This window comes from Salvelinus alpinus, chromosome 19 (assembly GCF_045679555.1).
Source record: "Salvelinus alpinus chromosome 19, SLU_Salpinus.1, whole genome shotgun sequence".
Lineage (NCBI taxonomy): Eukaryota > Metazoa > Chordata > Actinopteri > Salmoniformes > Salmonidae > Salvelinus > Salvelinus alpinus.
The window spans coordinates 24,064,323-24,082,503 of record NC_092104.1 but is presented as its reverse complement, the minus strand read 5'-3'; the positions used below and the strand labels follow the sequence as shown (position 1 = coordinate 24,082,503).

At 42.3% G+C, this 18,181-nt stretch overlaps 1 protein-coding gene across 4 annotated transcripts in view; it reads right to left on the bottom strand.

Annotated features, from left to right (window-relative positions):
- erlin2 (ER lipid raft associated 2) overlaps positions 1 to 15,366 on the bottom strand; it is a 34,494-nt gene extending 19,128 nt beyond the window's left edge. Inside the window, exons 1-6 of one of the 4 annotated variants that reach the window (XM_071352643.1) lie at positions 15,245 to 15,366; positions 13,204 to 13,262; positions 12,937 to 13,044; positions 12,507 to 12,588; positions 12,088 to 12,134; positions 11,917 to 11,978 (exon numbers count right to left, since the gene is read on the bottom strand). In XM_071352643.1, coding sequence (XP_071208744.1) covers positions 11,917 to 11,978; positions 12,088 to 12,134; positions 12,507 to 12,588; positions 12,937 to 13,043 — 298 coding nt within the window. In that variant the 5' untranslated portion in view covers position 13,044; positions 13,204 to 13,262; positions 15,245 to 15,366. Of the gene's footprint in view, positions 1 to 11,916; positions 11,979 to 12,087; positions 12,135 to 12,506; positions 12,589 to 12,936; positions 13,045 to 13,203; positions 13,263 to 15,168 lie in introns of all 4 variants that reach the window. The other 3 variants (XM_071352644.1, XM_071352645.1, XM_071352646.1) reach the window with 3 other exon arrangements.
- Between the last annotated feature and the right edge of the window lie 2,815 nt (positions 15,367 to 18,181).

The window sequence follows — 18,181 nt, the reverse complement described above, 5'->3', positions numbered from 1 at the left end:
AACTTTATCGAACAAAACATACATGTATTGTGTAACATGAAGTCCTATGAGTGTCATCTGATGAAGATCATCAAAAGTTAGTGAATCATTTTCTCTATTTCTGCTTTTTGTGACTCCTCTCTTTGGCTGGAAAAATGGCTGTGTTTTTCTGTGACTAGGTGCTGACCTAACATAATCGTTTGGTGTGCTTTCGTCGTAAAGCCTTTTTGAAATCAGACACTGTGGCTGGATTTACAACAAGTTTATCTTTAAAATGGTGTGAAATTCTTGTATGTTTGAGGAATTATAATTATGGAATTTCTGTTGTTTTGAATTTGGCGCCCTGCAATTTCACTGGCTGTTGGCGAGGTGGGACGCTGCCGTCCCGAATATCCCAGAGAGGTTAAGACACAAAACAGCTTACAGACGGTAGGCAATTAAGGTCACAGTTCTGAAAACTTAGGACACTAAAGAGGCCTTTCTACTGACTCTGAAAAACACCAAAAGAAAGATGCCCAGGGTCGTCCCTGCTCATCTGCGTGAACATGCCTTGGGCATGCTGCAAGGAGGCATGAGGACTTCAGATGTGGCCAGGGCAATACATTGCAATGTCCGTACTGTCAGACGCCTAAGACAGCACTACAGGGAAACAGGACAGAGAGCTGATCGTCCTCGTAGTGGAAGACCACGTGTAACAACACCTGCAGAGGATCGGTACATCCGAACATCACACCTGCGGGACAAGTACAGGATGGCAACAACAACTGCTTGAGTTACACCAGGAATGCACAATCCCTCCATCAGTGCTCAGACTAGAGGTCGACCGATTATGATTTCAACGCCGATACCGATTATTGGAGGACCAAAAAAGCTGATACCGATTAAAATCGGCCGATTTTTTAAAATGTATTTGTAATAATGACAATTACAACAATACTGAATGAACACTTATTTTAACTTAATATAATACATCAATAAAATCAATTTAGCCTCAAATAAATAATGAAACATGTTCAATTTGGTTTAAATAATGCAAAAACAAAGTGTTGGAGAAGAAAGTAAAAGTGCAATATGTGCCATGTAAGAAAGCTAACGTTTAAGTTCCTTGCTCAGAAAATGAGAACATATGAAAGCTGGTGGTTCCTTTTAACATGAGTCTTCAATATTCCAAGGTAAGAAGTTTTAGGTTGTAGTTATTATAGGAATTATAGGACTATTTCTCTCTATACCATTTGTATTTCATATACCTTTGACTATTGGATGTTCTTATAGGCACTTTAGTATTGCCAGTGTAACAGTATAGCTTCCATCCCTCTCCTCGCCGCTACCTGGGCTCGAACCAGGAACACATCGACAACAGCCACCCTCGAAGCAGCGTTACAAATGCAGAGCAAGGGGAACTACTCCAAGTCTCAGAGCGAGTGACGTTTGAAACGCTATTAGCGCGCACCCCGCTAACTAGCTAGCCATTTCACATCGGTTACACCAGCCTAATCTCGGGAGTTGATAGGCTTGAAGTCATAAACAGCACAGTGCTTGAAGCATTGCGAAGAGCTGCTGGCAAAACGCACGGAAGTGCTGTTTGAATGAATGCTTACGAGCCTGCTGGTGCCTACCATCGCTCAGTCAGACTGCTCTCTCAAATCATAGACTTAATTATAACATAATAACACACAGAAATACGAGCCTTAGGTCATTAATATGGTCGAATCCAGAAACAACGTTTATTCTTTCAGTGAAATACGGAACCGTTCCGTATTTTATCTAACGGGTGGCATCCATAAGTCTAAATATTCCTGTTACATTGCACAACCTTTAATGTTATGTCATAATTACATAAAATTCTGGCAAATTAGTTCGCAATGAGCCAGGCGGCCCAAACTGTTGCATATACCCTGACTCTGCGTGCAATGAACGCAAGAGAAGTGACACAATTTCACCTGGTTAATATTGCCTGCTAACCTGGATTTCTTTTAGCTAAATATGCAGGTTTAAAAATATATACTTGTGTATTAATTTTAAGAAAGGCATTGATGTTTATGGTTAGGTACACGTTGGAGCAACGACAGTCCTTTTTCGCGAATGCGCACTGCATCGATTATATGCAACGCAGGACACGCTAGATAAACTAGTAATATCATCAACCTTGTGTAGTTATAACTAGTGATTATGATTGATTGATTGTTTTTTATAAGATAAGTTTAATGCTAGCTAGCAACTTACCTTGGCTTCTTACTGCATTCGCGTAACAAGCGGGCTCCTCGTGAGGCAGGTGGTTAGAGCATTGGACTAGTTAACCGTAAGGTTGCAAGATTGAATCCCTGAGCTGACAAAGTAAAAATCTGTCGTTCTGCCCCTGAACAAAGCAGTTAACCCACCGTTCCTAGGCCGTCATTGAAAATAAGAATGTGTTCTTAACTGACTTGCCTAGTTAAATAAAAGGTGTAAAATAGAATAATAATACAAATAAAATAAAAAACGACAAAACAGGCATCCAAAATTACTAATTATTAATTAGTTAATTAATTCCGATTAATCGGTCGACCTCTAGCTCAGAATGTCTGCAATAGGCTGAGAGAGGCTGGATTGAGGGCTTGTCGGCCTGTTGAATGGCAGGTCCTCACCAGACAACACCGGCAACTACGTTGCATATAGGCACAAACCCACTGTCGCTTGACCAGACAGGAGTGGCAAAAAGTGCTCTTCACTGACGAGTCGTGTTTTTCTCTCACCAGGGGGGGTGGTCGGATTCGCGTTTATCGTGGAAGGAGCGGGAGCGGGATCGATTTGGAGGTGGAGGGTCCGTCATGGTCTGGGGCGGTGTGTCACAGCATCATCGGACTGAGCTTGTTGTCCAATCTCAACACTGTGCGTTACAGGGAAGACATCCTCCTCCCTCATGTGGTACCCTACCTGCAGGCTCATCCTGACATGACCCGCAAGCATGACAATGCCACCAGCCATACTGCTCGTTCTGTGCGTGATTTCCTGCAAGACAGGGATGTCAGTATTCTGCCATGGCCAGCAAAGAGCCCAGATCTCAATCCCATTGAGCACGTCCGGGACCTGTTGAATCTAAGGGTGAGGGCTAGGGCCATTCCCCCCAGAAATGTCCGGGAACTTGCAGGTGCCTTGGTCTGAGCGCTATACTCAGATTATAGCATGGTGTGCTTTTTCTGTAAAGTTTTTTGGAAATCTGACACAGCGGTTGCATTAAGGAGAAGTTTATCTAAAGTTCCATGTATAATACTTGTATCTTTTATCAATGTTTATTATGAGTATTTCTGTAAATTGATGTGGCTCTCTGCAAAATCACCGGATGTTTTGGAGGCAAAACATTACTGAACTTAACGCACCAATGTAAACTAAGATTTTTGGATATAAATATGAACTTTATCGAACAAAACATACATGTATTGTGTAACATGAAGTCCTATGAGTGTCATCTGATGATCATCAAAGGTTAGTGATTAATTTTATCTCTATTTCTGCTTTTTGTGACTCCTCTCTTTGGCTGGAAAAATGGCTGTGTTTTTCTGTGACTAGGTACTGACCTAACATAATCAGATGGTGTGCTTTCGTCATAAAGCCTTTTTGAAATCGGACACTGAGGTGGGTTTAACAACAAGTTTATCTTTAAAATGGTGTAAAATACTTGTATGTTTGGGGAATTATAATTATGAGATTTCTGTTTGAATTTGTCGCCCTGCACTTTCACTGGCTGTTGTCAAGTCGATCCCGTTAACGGGATCTCAGCCGATCTCAGCCGTAAGAAGTTAAGTACTGCAGTGCATCTCCTCCTTGTGGACTGCACCAGATTTGCCCGTTCTTGCTGTGAGATGTTACCCCACTCTTCCACGAGACCAAAACAAGCCATACAGATATCTGCCATGTTGTGGAGCCAACAGAAGTCAGAAATAGCATTATAAATATTCACTTACCTTTGATGATCTTCATCAGAATGCACTCACAGGAATCCCAGTTCGACAATAAATGTTTGTTTTGTTCGATAACGTCCATAATTTGTCCAAATACCTCCTTTTTGTTCGCGCGTTTAGTTCCAAAATCCAAATTGACGAAAAGTCAAAAAATTCCATTACAGTTCGTAGAAACATGTCAAACAATGTATAGAATCAACCTTTAGGATGTTTTTAACATAAATCTTCAATAATGTTTCAACCGGAGAATTCCTTTGTCTGTAGAAATGCAGTGGTACTCTGCCAGAGCCCTGGCTCAATCAGCTCGTATTCCCTCATCCTTCACAGTAGAAGCATCAAACAAGGTTCTAAAGACTGTTGACATCTAGTGGAAGCCTTAGGAAGTGCAATATGACCCCATAGACACTGTGTATTCGATAGGCCAAGAGTTGAAAACTACAAACCTCAGATTTCCCACTTCCTGGTTGGATTTTTCTCAGGTTTTCGCCTGCCATATGAGTTCTGTTATACTCACAGACATCATTCAAACAGTTTTAGAAACTTCAGAGTGTTTTCTATCCAAATCTACTAATAATATGCATATCCTAGCTTCTGGGACTGAGTAGCAGGCAGTTTACTCTGGGCACCTCATTCATCCAAGCTACTCAATATTGCCCCCAGCCATAAGAAGTTAACTTCATTGGGATAGGGGGCAGTATTTTCACATCCGGATGAAAAGTGTGCCCAAAGTAAACTGCCTGTTTCTCAAGCCCAGAAGCGAGGATATGCATATAATTGGTAGATTTAGATAGAAAACACTCTAAAGTTTCTAAAACTTAAAATTATGTCTGAGTATAACAGAACTTATTTGGCAGGCGAAAACCCGAGGACAAACCATCCAGGAAAAACATTTGGAGGTCACTGTGTTTTCAATTGGTTTTCTATGAGAAACTATATTTATGAGGAACCTGGTTGCAGTTCCTATGGCTTCCACTAGATGTCAACAGTCTTTAGACATTGGTTGGTGTTTTTCTTTTGAGAAATGAAGAAGTAGGGCTGTTCATTGTGAGTGTTACGCCAAGTGGACTCTTCTGTGTGGCGCACGTGAACTGGAGCTCGCTCCATGTTGTATTTATCCGCTATTGAACACAGTATATTCAATCTTACATTTTATCGATTATTTACGTTTTAGGATATCTAAGGTTGGATTAGGAAAGTTGTTTGAAATGTTTGGACCAAGTTTACAGGTAACTTATTAGATACTTTGTAGTCATGTTGGGCGAGTTGGAACCGGTGTATTTCTGAATCAAACGCGCCAAATAAATGGACATTTTTGGGATATAAAGAAGGAATTTATCGAACAAAAAGGACCATTTGTGATGTTTCTGGGACATTTTGGAATGCCAACAGAAGAAGATCTTCAAAGGTAAGGCCTAAATTATATCGTTATTTCTGACATTTGTGTCGCACCTGCCTGGTTGAAATATGTTTTTCATGTGTTGGTATGCGGGGCGCTGTCCTCAGATAATTGTATGGTTTGCTTTCGCCGTAAAGCCTTTTTGAAATCTGACGCGGCGGCTGGATTAACAACAAGTTAAGCTTTATTTTGATGTATTGCACTTGTGATTTTATAAAAGTTAAATATTTATAGTAATTTAATTTGAATTTGGCGTTCTGCAATTTCACAGGATGTTGTCGAGGTGGGACGGCGTCCCACTGATCCGAAAGAAGTTAATGCAGCTGGTGGCCACACCAGATACTTACTGTTACTTTTGATTTTGACCCCCCCTTTGTTCAGGGACACATTATTCAATTTCTGTTAGTCACATGTCTGTGGAACTTGTTCAGTTTGTCTCAGTTGTTGAATCTTGTTATGTTCATACAATATTTACACATGTTAAGTTTGCTGAAAATAAATACAGTTGACAGTGAAAAGACGTTTCTTTTTTGCTTAGTTTACACTAAATTATTTCAATGTGTCTTTCTCCATTCTGATTGTTTTATACTGTTCAATTCAACCTAAAATAATTTCCTGCACTCATTTGAGATCATTTCCACACTGCCACAATATGGGCAAAAATACTAGGCCTTATTTTTAACCAAATGTTGCAATTGCGATTTAGATCAAAACACTTGGGTGAACTTTTGGAATCATGGAAATAGAACGTTTATTATAACTCTATAGTTAGAATATAAATAATAGTGGGCACTATGAATACAGTGTTGTTTGACATGACAATGAATGAAAATGCCATGGACGAGTTATTGTGACAGGGTAGGAACCAAAGTGATGTTCCGTGTTTCCTAGGGGACCCTATAATCTTTGACTACCATAATTCTTTATTCATGTAGCCAACATATTCATGCTTCGCCTACTCCTCTTTCATTTAGAAGATACTGTTGCACAAACAACATGCTGATTTAAGCCTCCACCAATACTGGTATCAGGCTGTATTAGCTAGCCTCTTGAAGCTAGGGGACAGAATTTTTATATTTGTGATAAAAACGTTCCCAAGGTAAACGGACTATTTCTCAGGCTCAGATATTAGAATATGCATATAATTGACAGATTAGGATAGAAAACTCTAAAGTTTCCAAAACTGTCAAAATATTGTCTGTGAGTATAACAGAACTGAATTTGCAGGCGATAACCTGAGGAACTCCAACCCGGAAGTGCTTAAAAATAAATAATCCTTGTTACATTGCTTGCCCGTCCTCCATTTAAAGGCGTATCAACCAGATTTCTTTTCCAATGGCTTCCTCAGGCTGTGACCAGGATTTAGACATAGTTTCAGGCTTTTATTTTGAAAAATGAGCGAGATTTATCAAAACACGTCAGTGGATGGCCAGGTGTCCTTTGATTGGTTCCTGCGCAAGAGGGATTTTGCTCGACATTTTCTATCTCTGTAGAATTGAACAGTTTACCGTCTGGTTGAAATACGATCGATTATATATGTTAAAAACAACCTGAGGATTGATTATAAAAAACCTTTGACATGTTTCTACGAACATTACGGATACCTTTTGGAATTTTCATCTGCCCTTCAGTACCAGAACGAGCTTGTGGCTTTCTGAACATAACGCGCAAACCAAATAGCGATTTTTGGTTATAAAGCTAATCTTTATCGAACAAAAATAACATTTATTGTGTAACTGGGAGTCTCGTGAGTACAAACATCCGAAGATTATCAAAGGTAAGCGATTAATTGTATTGCTTTTCTGACCAAGCTAATTTAAGGCTAACTGTTCTAGCTATTCTTTGTTCTTTGTCTAGTGAATGATAAACTCACAAACGCTTGGATTGCTTTCACTGTAAAGCATATTTTCAAAATCTGACACCATAGGTGGATTAACAACAAGCTAAGCTGTGTTTTGGTATATTTCACTTGTGATTTCATGATTATAAATATTTTTTGTATTATTTTTGAACTTGATACTTTTTGGAATTTGTGTCTGCCTTTCAGGGCCGGAACGAGCATGTGGTTTTCTGAACATAACGCGCAAACGAAATGGCGGATTTTGGTTATAAAACTAATATTTATCGAACAAAAAGAACATTTATTGTGTAACTGGGAGTCTCGTGAGTGCAAACATCCGAAGATTATCAAAGGTAAGCGATTAATTTTATTGCTTTTCTGACTTTCGTGACCATGCTAATTTAAGGCTAGCTTTTCTAGCAGTGATTGATACACTCACAAACGCTTGGATTGCTTTCGCCGTAAAGCCTTTTTGAAATCTGACGCGGCGGCTGGATTAACAACAAGCTAAGCTGTGTTTTGGTATATTTCACTTGTGATTCCATGATTATAAATATCTTTAGTATTATTTTTGAGTTTGGCGCGCTGCCAATTCAGCGGTTGTTTACGAAAATGATCCCTTAATCGGGATCTGTGCGCCAAGAAGCTAGCTACGTTTGCTCTGACTCAGTACTTAGCTAGCCAGCTAACTAGCAATTAGCATTAGTGGCTAACACGATTTAGCTAACTTGCTAAGAAAATACAAACTAGCTGTTTGCAGATGTAAGAAACAAACTAATATTGTAATTATAGAACACTTGTGGATTTATATTAAGATCAAATTTGGAAACAACATTGTTGTCATCAACATTGCGGCATGTGCTGCATTGGCCATGCAGACTGAACGAAAGTGTCTCGTGGTCAAGCAACAATAAATGCTCTCCTTGAGTCTCTCATCAGTTATGTTTCCTTGACAGACATTTCTCTTGTTTTGTATTGTTCTATGTTGTGGGACTAAGTCTGTGTGGAAAGCGGCGTGGAGAGAGAGAGAGATGACTCAAAGCGGAGTAAACTATAGAACTGGACTTCACACACAGCGTATCACATTTAACAAACCAAACATTCAAATACCGTTATAGAAGGTAAAGTACAAACCCAAATCGGTCCGTGCATCAATACCGGTATATAGTAAAATATGGTATACGGCAAAGCCCTATTTCACTAAGAGAAAAAGTGATTCACTAAAGAGCTGTTTTATTTTACTAAAACAGTTAAAAGGTCCAATGAAGAGTTTCATCTCAAAATCAAATAATTTCTGGTAACAATTAAGGACCATACTGTGATTGTTTTCAATTAAAATGGTAAAATGGACACAAAAATAGAAGCTATCTGCATTTATGTCAAAATTGAGTTAGACGCCAGTTTCGATTGCCGATAGATAGGCCTAGTGCACGGTTCTCTCGTTCCCCTCTCTCTCTCATCAGTTATGTTTCCTTGACAGATATTTCTCTTGTTTTGTATCGTTCTATGTTCGTTAATACACTGCTCAAAAAAATAAAGGGAACACTTAAACAACACAATGTAACTCCAAGTCAATCACACTTCTGTGAAATCAAACTGTCCACTTAGGAAGCAACACTGATTGACAAATTTCACATGCTGTTGTGCAAATGGAATAGACAAAAGGTGGAAATTATAGGCAATTAGCAAGACACCCCCAATAAAGGAGTGGTTCTGCAGGTGGTGACCACAGACCACTTCTCAGTTCCTATGCTTCCTGGCTGATGTTTTGGTCACTTTTGAATGCTGGCGGTGCTTTCACTCTAGTGGTAGCATGAGACGGAGTCTACAACCCACACAAGTGGCTCAGGTAGTGCAGCTCATCCAGGATGGCACATCAATGCGAGCTGTGGCAAGAAGGTTTGCTGTGTCTGTCAGCGTAGTGTCCAGAGCATGGAGGCGCTACCAGGAGACAGGCCAGTACATCAGGAGACGTGGAGGAGGCCGTAGGAGGGCAACAACCCAGCAACAGGACCGCTACCTCCGCCTTTGTGCAAGGAGGAGCACTGCCAGAGCCCTGCAAAATGACCTCCAGCAGGCCACAAATGTGCATGTGTCTGCTCAAACGGTCAGAAACAGACTCCATGAGGGTGGTATGAGGGCCCGACATCCACAGGTGGGGGTTGTGCTTACAGCCCAACACCATGCAGGGCAGAACACCAAGATTGGCAAATTCGCCACTGGCGCCCTGTGCTCTTCACAGATGAAAGCAGGTTCACACTGAGCACATGAGCACATTTGACAGACGTGACAGAGTCTGGAGACGCCGTGGAGAACGTTCTGCTGCCTGCAACATCCTCCAGCATGACCGGTTTGGCGGTGGGTCAGTCATGGTGTGGGGTGGCATTTCTTTGTGGGGCCGCACAGCCCTCCATGTGCTCGCCAGAGGTAGCCTGACTGCCATTAGGTACCCGAGATGAGATCCTCAGAGCCCTTGTGAGACCATATGCTGACACATGCACATTTGTGGCCTGCTGGAGGTCATTTTGTAATCATCCGTCTCCTGGGTTAGGAGTGAGTAATCCATCTTCCCTTTCCACCAAACCTTTTTTAGTATCCATTTCACTAGCTGGCTGTCTCTCATCTATTGTTTGATGTCAGAGGATGTCAGAGGACCTGCTTTCCTGCACCCTGTGGTTCCATGTCTGTGGAGGGCTCTGTGAGTGTACGCCTGCCCATCAATCGGTCCTCCCGTATCGTTGGATCCGTGTTTTGGGAAGTAAATGTGGACATCCGCCAGGCTCTGGAGAGGGTACCCATTCCTGCCACCTGCCCTCCGGAGCGCATCTACGTCCCCACGGGGGTCAGAGATCGGTTGCTGACCTGGACACACACATCCCTCACCGCTGGACACCCAGGTATCACCTGCACCACTCGATCCCTTTCTGAGAAATACTGGTGACTCACTTTGGCCCAGGATGTTGCATACTATGTCAACACATGTTCAGTATGTACTCAATCTAAATCTTCCCGACACGGTCCAGCAGGACAACTCCTTCCCCCTCCTGTGCCTCAGCATCCCTGGTCTCATCTGTCCATTGATTTTGTCACTGATCTCCCCTCTGATCGTTTCACTACCATTTTGGTAGTTCAGGCACTGTTCCAGCAGGTCTTCCGGCACTATGGCCTTCCGGAGGATATCGTCTCCGATCATGGCCCCCAATTCACATCATGTGTATGAAGGCCTTCATGGAGAAGCGGATCGCCACTGCAGTGAGGCTCCCGTGTTCCATCCTGGTGATCACGTCTGGCTCTCCACCAGGAACCTCCCGTTCTGCCTTCCCTGTAAGAAGTGGAGTCCCCAGTTTGTGGGGCTGTTCAAGGTCCTTGGAAGGGTCAATGAGGTAACTTACAGATTACTACTCCCATCTAACTACCGGATCTCACCATCTTTTCATGTTTCCCTCAGGCTGGTGGTTCCTGGTCCCCTGGCTGATGACATCCCCCACGACCTCCCTTGGACATTGAGGGGAGCCCCGTCTATGCCGTCAGATCACCCCTGGACTCCCAACGTCGTGGGGTCGGCTCCAGTACCTGGTGGACTGGGAAGTGTACGGTCCAAAGGAGCTGCCAGAACTGGTGGTAAGTTGACCGGCGACGTGGAGTGGGAGTAGACGTGACAGTTCCCGCTCTTCGGCGCTCGATGTCGCCGGTCCACTAACCACTGGTCCTGGTAACCCATCTTTACGCACACTTGCGTTTCATCATCAGTCACACCTAATTTTGCTATCAGGCAGTAATGTTTTTGTTTCCTTGTCAGATGTTTCTCGTTTTGTATCATTCTATGTTCGTTAATATTAAAGTCACTAACTGCACCTGCTTGCTGACTCCTGCATTGACGTTACAGGGACGCACTGGGAGACCCAAACCGTTGCTGACAGCTCAGCTGCATTGTGAATTCACGTGGAATGTTATACATTTTTATTGTCATTTTAACGAAAACCGACAAAAAAATGAGTTAACGCTTTTTTTGTTGTCACATCTCTATTTGAAACTTTCTTGCTTAGTGGTCTATTAACAAATGTACCGCCTGATGTCACCAGGCAGGCCAACACTCACACCAAAACAGGCAGAAATTTCAGGCGATCTTTTCAAACAGCTCAGACACTAAAAGAGCATTATAATACTTTTCACAATTTTACAGTATTATTCCAACCTCAGTGTGGAAATATATATAAAACCGAGGAAAAACAAGTTTACTGCACAGAGCCTTTAAGACTGAATACAATTCATAAGTTGGAAAATGAGTCACCCTTTGAAATAATGGTGCAGTGGACAACGCACTGTTACAATACATGGGTTACAATGTTCTGAAATAGTACAGCCTATATACTAAGGAAGGTATCCCAAGGGGCTCCCGAGTGGCGCAGCCACTCGGGAGATGCACTGCATCTCAGCGCAAGAGGATTCACTACAGACACCCTAGTTCGAATCCAAGCTGTATCACAACCGGCCGTGATTGGGAGTCCCATAGGGCAGCGCACAATTGGCCCAGCATCGTCCGGGTTTGGCCGGTGTAGGCCGTCATTGTAAATAAGAATTTGTTCTTAACTGACTTGCCAAGTTAAATAAAGGTTAAAGAAAAAAGAAAAATAAGATCAGTTTTGAGTTGTGTTGAGAGATTAAACATGAGCACATAGTAAAATTTAAATCAAACTACAATATGTGTTTTATTGACATTTTTTATCTGCTCCACCTTTTGATTTATTGGCAACTGACTTTACCTGCTGAGGGTACAAGGTAGTTCACCACTTCTATCCGGTCAAAGTAAATCATCACTCCACCACTGAAATAAATAAAAACAGAATGTAACAACACATACATGCAATAAATCCTCAAGAATGGAGATAAAAGTAGCTGGTTCATTTTGGGAAGAGATAGACAGACAACCCTACCCTGTTCCACACGGTACATTCTTCACTTCATCTGTCTGTAGAGTGGTCTACAAAGACAGAAATAAAGAGAAGGCATTCAACACTCAAAAATCCATTACTTCCGCAGGGCTCAATTTGAATAAAACCTGCATATTTACACAGTAGTTCCTTTTAACAAGGTCAAATAACTTCAGACTGGTCTTGGGCACTGTATGAAAACCTACATGTAAACTCCCCTCACAAGTGTACTGTTACTTTCCAGAAAAAAGTGTGTGGGCTTGGGGCCATGTTTGTAAACAAACTGACAAAGACAGTGCTTAGCATAAACATTGAAGTCCAGCCTCAGTCTTTGTACAACTACATTTGAACCTAAACCCCTCACTCCCAGTCAGACCAGTCATGCTGAGGGCCTGTTCCTGAGAACGGTCTGTCTGTCTCACCTGCACAGACTTGAAATTAGTGATGAAGGGCATCATGAGGTGGAAGCCAGGGCTACTGGTGGTGGTCAGGAGAGCTCCTCCTCTGTGGAACACACACATGATGACATCACAAGGAAATGACAAGAATCACATCAGAGCCAAAAGTCAATCAAAATGGTTCTGATGTAGTGTGCAACCACAATTGCAAATGTTAGTTGTAAATGTGAGGAGACTGGAGAATTTGCTGGACTGATCTGAACTTCAACAGAAAATAATCTTAGCCCTCTTTCTATATCACACTACAGATATAATCTGAGTTTAGCGCTGGTATGAAGTATGTGTGCAGTGCACTGCAAGGTGAACTGATGCATGTCTCCAGAAACGAAAATGCATTAATACACAGTAAGCCTCACAGTAGACATAACAATGACTAGCCTAATATCTAACTGACCTGTAGTAAACTCCAGTGTGTCCCTCCTCAATCTTGTGCACAGAAGAGAAGAGAGCTGCACCTCCAATTGCACAGATTATTGAGGCTATGGCACCCAACTGTGCCATCCTGGGAAGAAGAAGGACAAACGATGAGTTTCAAAAGGATCAACATACACAATGTTGGACATAGGGGACATATTAATGAAATAAGTCTATAAGCCTAGCCTATATAACAAGTAGGCTAGAATAAGGCTTTCATAACAATCAAATTGTAGTAAATAGTTACCTTGCAAGCTCTGGATATTAGCTAGAACAGTTGAATAGAATCAACCAGTGCCTTCTATACTGAACAAAAATATAAACACAACATGTAAAGTGTTAGTCCCATATTTCATGAGGTGATATAAAAGACCCCAGAAATGTTCCATACGCACAAAGCTTATTTCTTATAAATATTGTGCACCTGTTAGTGAGCATTTCTCCTTTGCTAAAATAATCCATCCACCTGACAGGTGTGAGATATCAACAAGCTGATTAAACAGCATGATCATTACACAGGTGCACCTTGTGCTGTGGACAATAAAAGGCCACCCTAAAAAGTGCAGTTGTGTCACACAACACAATGCCACAGATGTCTCACGCCAGCCCACGACCTCCATATCCGGCTTCTTCACCTGCAGTAACATCTGAGACCAGCCACTTGGCCCGCTGATGAAACTGTGTGTTTGCACAACCAAAGAATTTCTGCACAAACTGTCTCAGGGTAGCTCATCTGCGTGCTGGACGTCCTCACTAGTGTCTTGACCTGACTGCAGTTCGGCGTTGTAAATCCCAGTTTCAACTGTACTGGGCAAATAGCAGAGATTATGTATGACATCATGTGGGCAAGCGGTTTGCTAAGGTCAACATTGTGAACAGAGTGCCCCATGGTGGCGGTGGGATTATGGTATGGGCAGGCATAAGCTAAAGACAACAAACACAAATGCATTTTATTGATGGCAATTAGAATGCACAGAGATACCGTGACAAGATCCTGAGGCCCATTGTTGTGCCATTCATCCACCGATATCACCTCATGTTTCAGCATGATAATGCCCCATGTAGCAAGGATCTGTACACAATTCCTGGAAGCTGAAAATGTCCCAGTTCATGGCCATACTCACCAGACATGTCACCCATTGATCATGTTGACGATACTCTAGATTGATGTGTATGACAGCGTGTTCCACTTCCAGCCAATATCTAGGAACTTCGCACAGCCATTAAAGAGGAGTGGGACAACATTCCACAGGCCAACTCTATGTGAACTCTGTCACGCTGCATGAGGCAAATGCTGGGATGTGTCACGCTGCATGAGGCAAATGGTCAAACCAGATACTGACTGGTTTTCTGATCCACTCCCCTACTTTAAAAAAAAGATATGTGACCAACAGATGCATATCTGTATTCCCAGTCATGTGAAATCCATAGATTAGCCCCTAATGAATTTATTTAAATTGACTGATTCCTTAGATGAACTGTAACTCTGAAATTGTTGCGTTTATATTTTTGTTCAGTGTATTTGGAATAGGCTATAGCCATTTAAACATTAGGCTGGAATCAATCACAGGTATTAACAACATATGTGATATCCAGGCACAGGGTAGGCATATTGTTGTCAGGCTAAACTCCTCTGTCAGGAAGAAGAAGCTTAGCTGAGACATCAACAAGGACTGACCTTGTAGCGTTATAAGAGGATTGGCCAAGACAGGGCGTGATAAAAACGTCTCCCGGCTGCCTTATCTCATAACAATCCTAACAACTGTAGCCAGCCCAAACGTACTAACTTAGTGTGTAGTTAGCTATACAATACCTCAAAATAAGACCGCTAAACAAACCTCAAGTCAAGCAATGACAGGAAGCAGGCTTTTGATACCAGGAGGTCGTGAACCTTTTTCTTGCACGTGTAGGATCAGTATCTTTGGTTCCACTTTCTAACATGGAGAAGTTGATTCACTTTGAGTTGACAGAATACTAACAGCAAACCATGAATCGCCCAGTCTTTGACGTACTCATACACCCCTCTCCAGCAAGACAAGACTAAATAAGCCAACTACGTAACAAGCAACCGTTTGGCTTTTTAGCATCTATGCTAGCTACTTTAGCTACCTAGCTAGCTACTTTAGCTACCTAGCTAGCTAACGTTAACCTGGACTACGCTCGATTTCAAACACGGGAACGGTCACATCCACTGACACAATATTTCACTCACATTGTTGTCATTGTAGATACTTGATAGGTACGTTAAACCCCATTGACAAAAGTGTTCTAGAAATCCGTACTATTACCTGTAGTATTATCACTCGAGGTGCCTCCTCCACCGACAAAAATACGCAAACACCTGCTACCAGGCTCACTTCCGCATTTTACGTCACACGTCATCAGTTGGACGTTCTTCAACGAGGAAATATCCCACAAGACCAACAGAGGGGGACAACGAGTATCATAGAAAGCTAATTATTCTGTTGTGAAGTTGATCAGGAGTACTGATAGGTAAATTGCTACCCCTTGGCTTAAGTGATACTTGAGTGACTAGACTAGCGAGCAGAGTTGCTTTATATTAATGTTACATGATAGGAACATAGATTTGGTCAGTGTTTCACAGGGGATCATAATTACTGGGGAACATGTTATTGTATAAAAGCACCCCTTAGTCCTGTGCGTATATGAGAGTGGTGAAGTTTTAATGGATGCAGGGTTGGTTGGTAGGGCAATACAATAGGTGGCGGCATGTACCTATAACGTTTGTTTGCAGACCGCCATAATACCAAAGAAGAAGAAGAAGAAGGAGAAGTGGTGCGCGCGGTGATGAGAGCTTTGTATCTGAAGGCCTTGTGTGGGTAAAAGACAATTTATGCGTGATCCAAAAATGTGCTTGTAGGCTTGTATGGATGGTGTGATGCAATTGCGGAGCCTCTGGAGGCAAGCAGGGGCCAAATTGAGCTCTGTACTGCATCGCTGTGCGCCTCTCAAATGTTGTAACAATGCGAAGAGCTCCAAATCGCTATGCATTGGCATGATTGGTTGACGGTAGGTGAGGGTGGGAGGTCCTATATAAACACAAACTCACTTCCTTGACAACTTCATTCACAACAGCCCCTGCTCCACGGAGCGCAAGAAGTATGAATTCCTTGACTTCAGCAGAGGCCATATCACCATAAATGCTGCAAGGCAAATGCAGCCCTCGGATTGACCATGCAGCGCCTCTAAGCCCATATAGGCTGTCCAGTGTCATTGCTGTACTTTGCTAGTCATTTGTTTGAGAGCCATCTTAGGACCATGCTGTCTTAAAATGTTTGGGGTTTAGTCTAATGTATTCTGAAGGTCTGTTGGTTTATCTGTAGGCCTATTAGTGTTTACGTTTGACAATATTCCCAAACCTTTATCAATTTGCCACTAGTAATTGTCTTTGTTTTCAATTGGTTGCAGTTGAGCCCATGTGCTGGACTGGCTAACTTCACTGATAGTGGTGGTTCAAGGAACTGACTGTAAGTTTGCCTAACGAATCAGCTGTAAAAAATACAATTTAAGAAGATCTACATTATATTATAAATACATTTTAACATATTATTTACAGCCTTGAAAAGTAGAGTGAGAACTCTTCAACAAGCTTGAAAAACATTTATGTGTTTTCTCACCTCAACAACAAGTCTTTATTAGATGGGTGCAATGGTCCAGGGCAGAGATTTGGATATAATATCCAGGGTCATGACGCAGAGATGGCGAACGCTTTATTTATAGCCCTCGATCGGTCGCCTCAGAAATATGAAACGCCAACCCTAACCCCTAGGTGTCGCAGTGCATGGCAGATCTGTGCTGCACATTTTTAACGTGGAGAGAAAAAGGAATAACCGAGTGAGGGGAAAATAAGTTTGTCAGAGTTCACCAAGTAGCCTATCAAGGGAACGTAAGCCGCGCCGGGGCCCTGCTGCCATTAATCACGACTGACAAGGAACCAGGGCCCGGGGGGGGCACGGGTGCTGCTGCCAGTAAACTCTGGTAGTGATTATAGCATGGGGTCCACTCACAGCGAGAGTGTTGAAGGTAGAATTTGCCTATTTTTTTATTTCACCTTTATTTAACCAGGTAGGCAAGTTGAGAACACGTTCTCATTTACAATTGCGACCTGGCCAAGATAAAGCAAAGCAGTTCGACACATACAACACAAACATAGTTACACATGGAGTAAAACAAACATACAGTCAATAATACAGTGAAAAATAAGTCTATATACAATGTGAGCAAGTGAGATAAGGGAGGTGAAGGCAAACAAAATATATATATATATATATAAATAAAAATATAAAAAAGGCCATGGTGGCGAAGTAAATACAATATAGCAAGTAAAAACACTGGAATGGTTGGTTTGCAGAGGAAGAATGTGCAAAGTAGAGATAGAAATAATGGGGTGCAAAGGAGCTAAATAAATAAATACAGTAGGTAAAGACGTAGTTGTTTGGGCTAAATTATAGATGGGCTATGTACAGGTGCAGTAATCTATGAGCTGCTCTGACAGCTGGTGCTTAAAGCTAGTGAGGGAGATAAGTGTTTCCAGTTTCAGAGATTTTTGTAGTTCGTTCCAGTCATTGGCAGCAGAGAACTGGAAGGAGAGGCGGCCAAAGGAAGAATTGGTTTTGGGGGTGACCAGAGAGATATACCTGCTGGAGCGCGTGCTACAGGTAGGTGCTGCCCTGGTGACCAGTGAGCTGAGATAAGGGGGGACTTTACCTAGCATGGTCTTGTAGATGACCTGGAGCCAGTGGGTTTGGCGACGAGTATGAAGCGAGGGCCAGCCAACGAGAGCGTACAGGTCACAGTGGTGGGTAGTATATGGGGCTTTGGTGACAAAACGGATGGCACTGTGATAGACTGCATCCAATTTATTGAGTAGGGTTTTGGAGGCTATTTTGTAAATGACATCACCGAAGTCGAGGATTGGTAGGATGGTCAGTTTTACAAGGGTATGTTTGGCAGCATGAGTGAAGGATGCTTTGTTGCGGAATAGGAAGCTAAATTCTAGATTTAACTTTGGATTGGAGATGTTTGATGTGAGTCTGGAAGGAGAGTTTACAGTCTAACCAGACACCTAGGTATTTGTAGTTGTCCACCTATTCTAAGTCAGAGCTGTCCAGAGTAGTGATGTTGGACAGGCGGGCAGGTGCAGGCAGCGATCGGTTGAAGAGCATGCATTTAGTTTTACTTGTATTTAAGAGCAATTGGAGGCC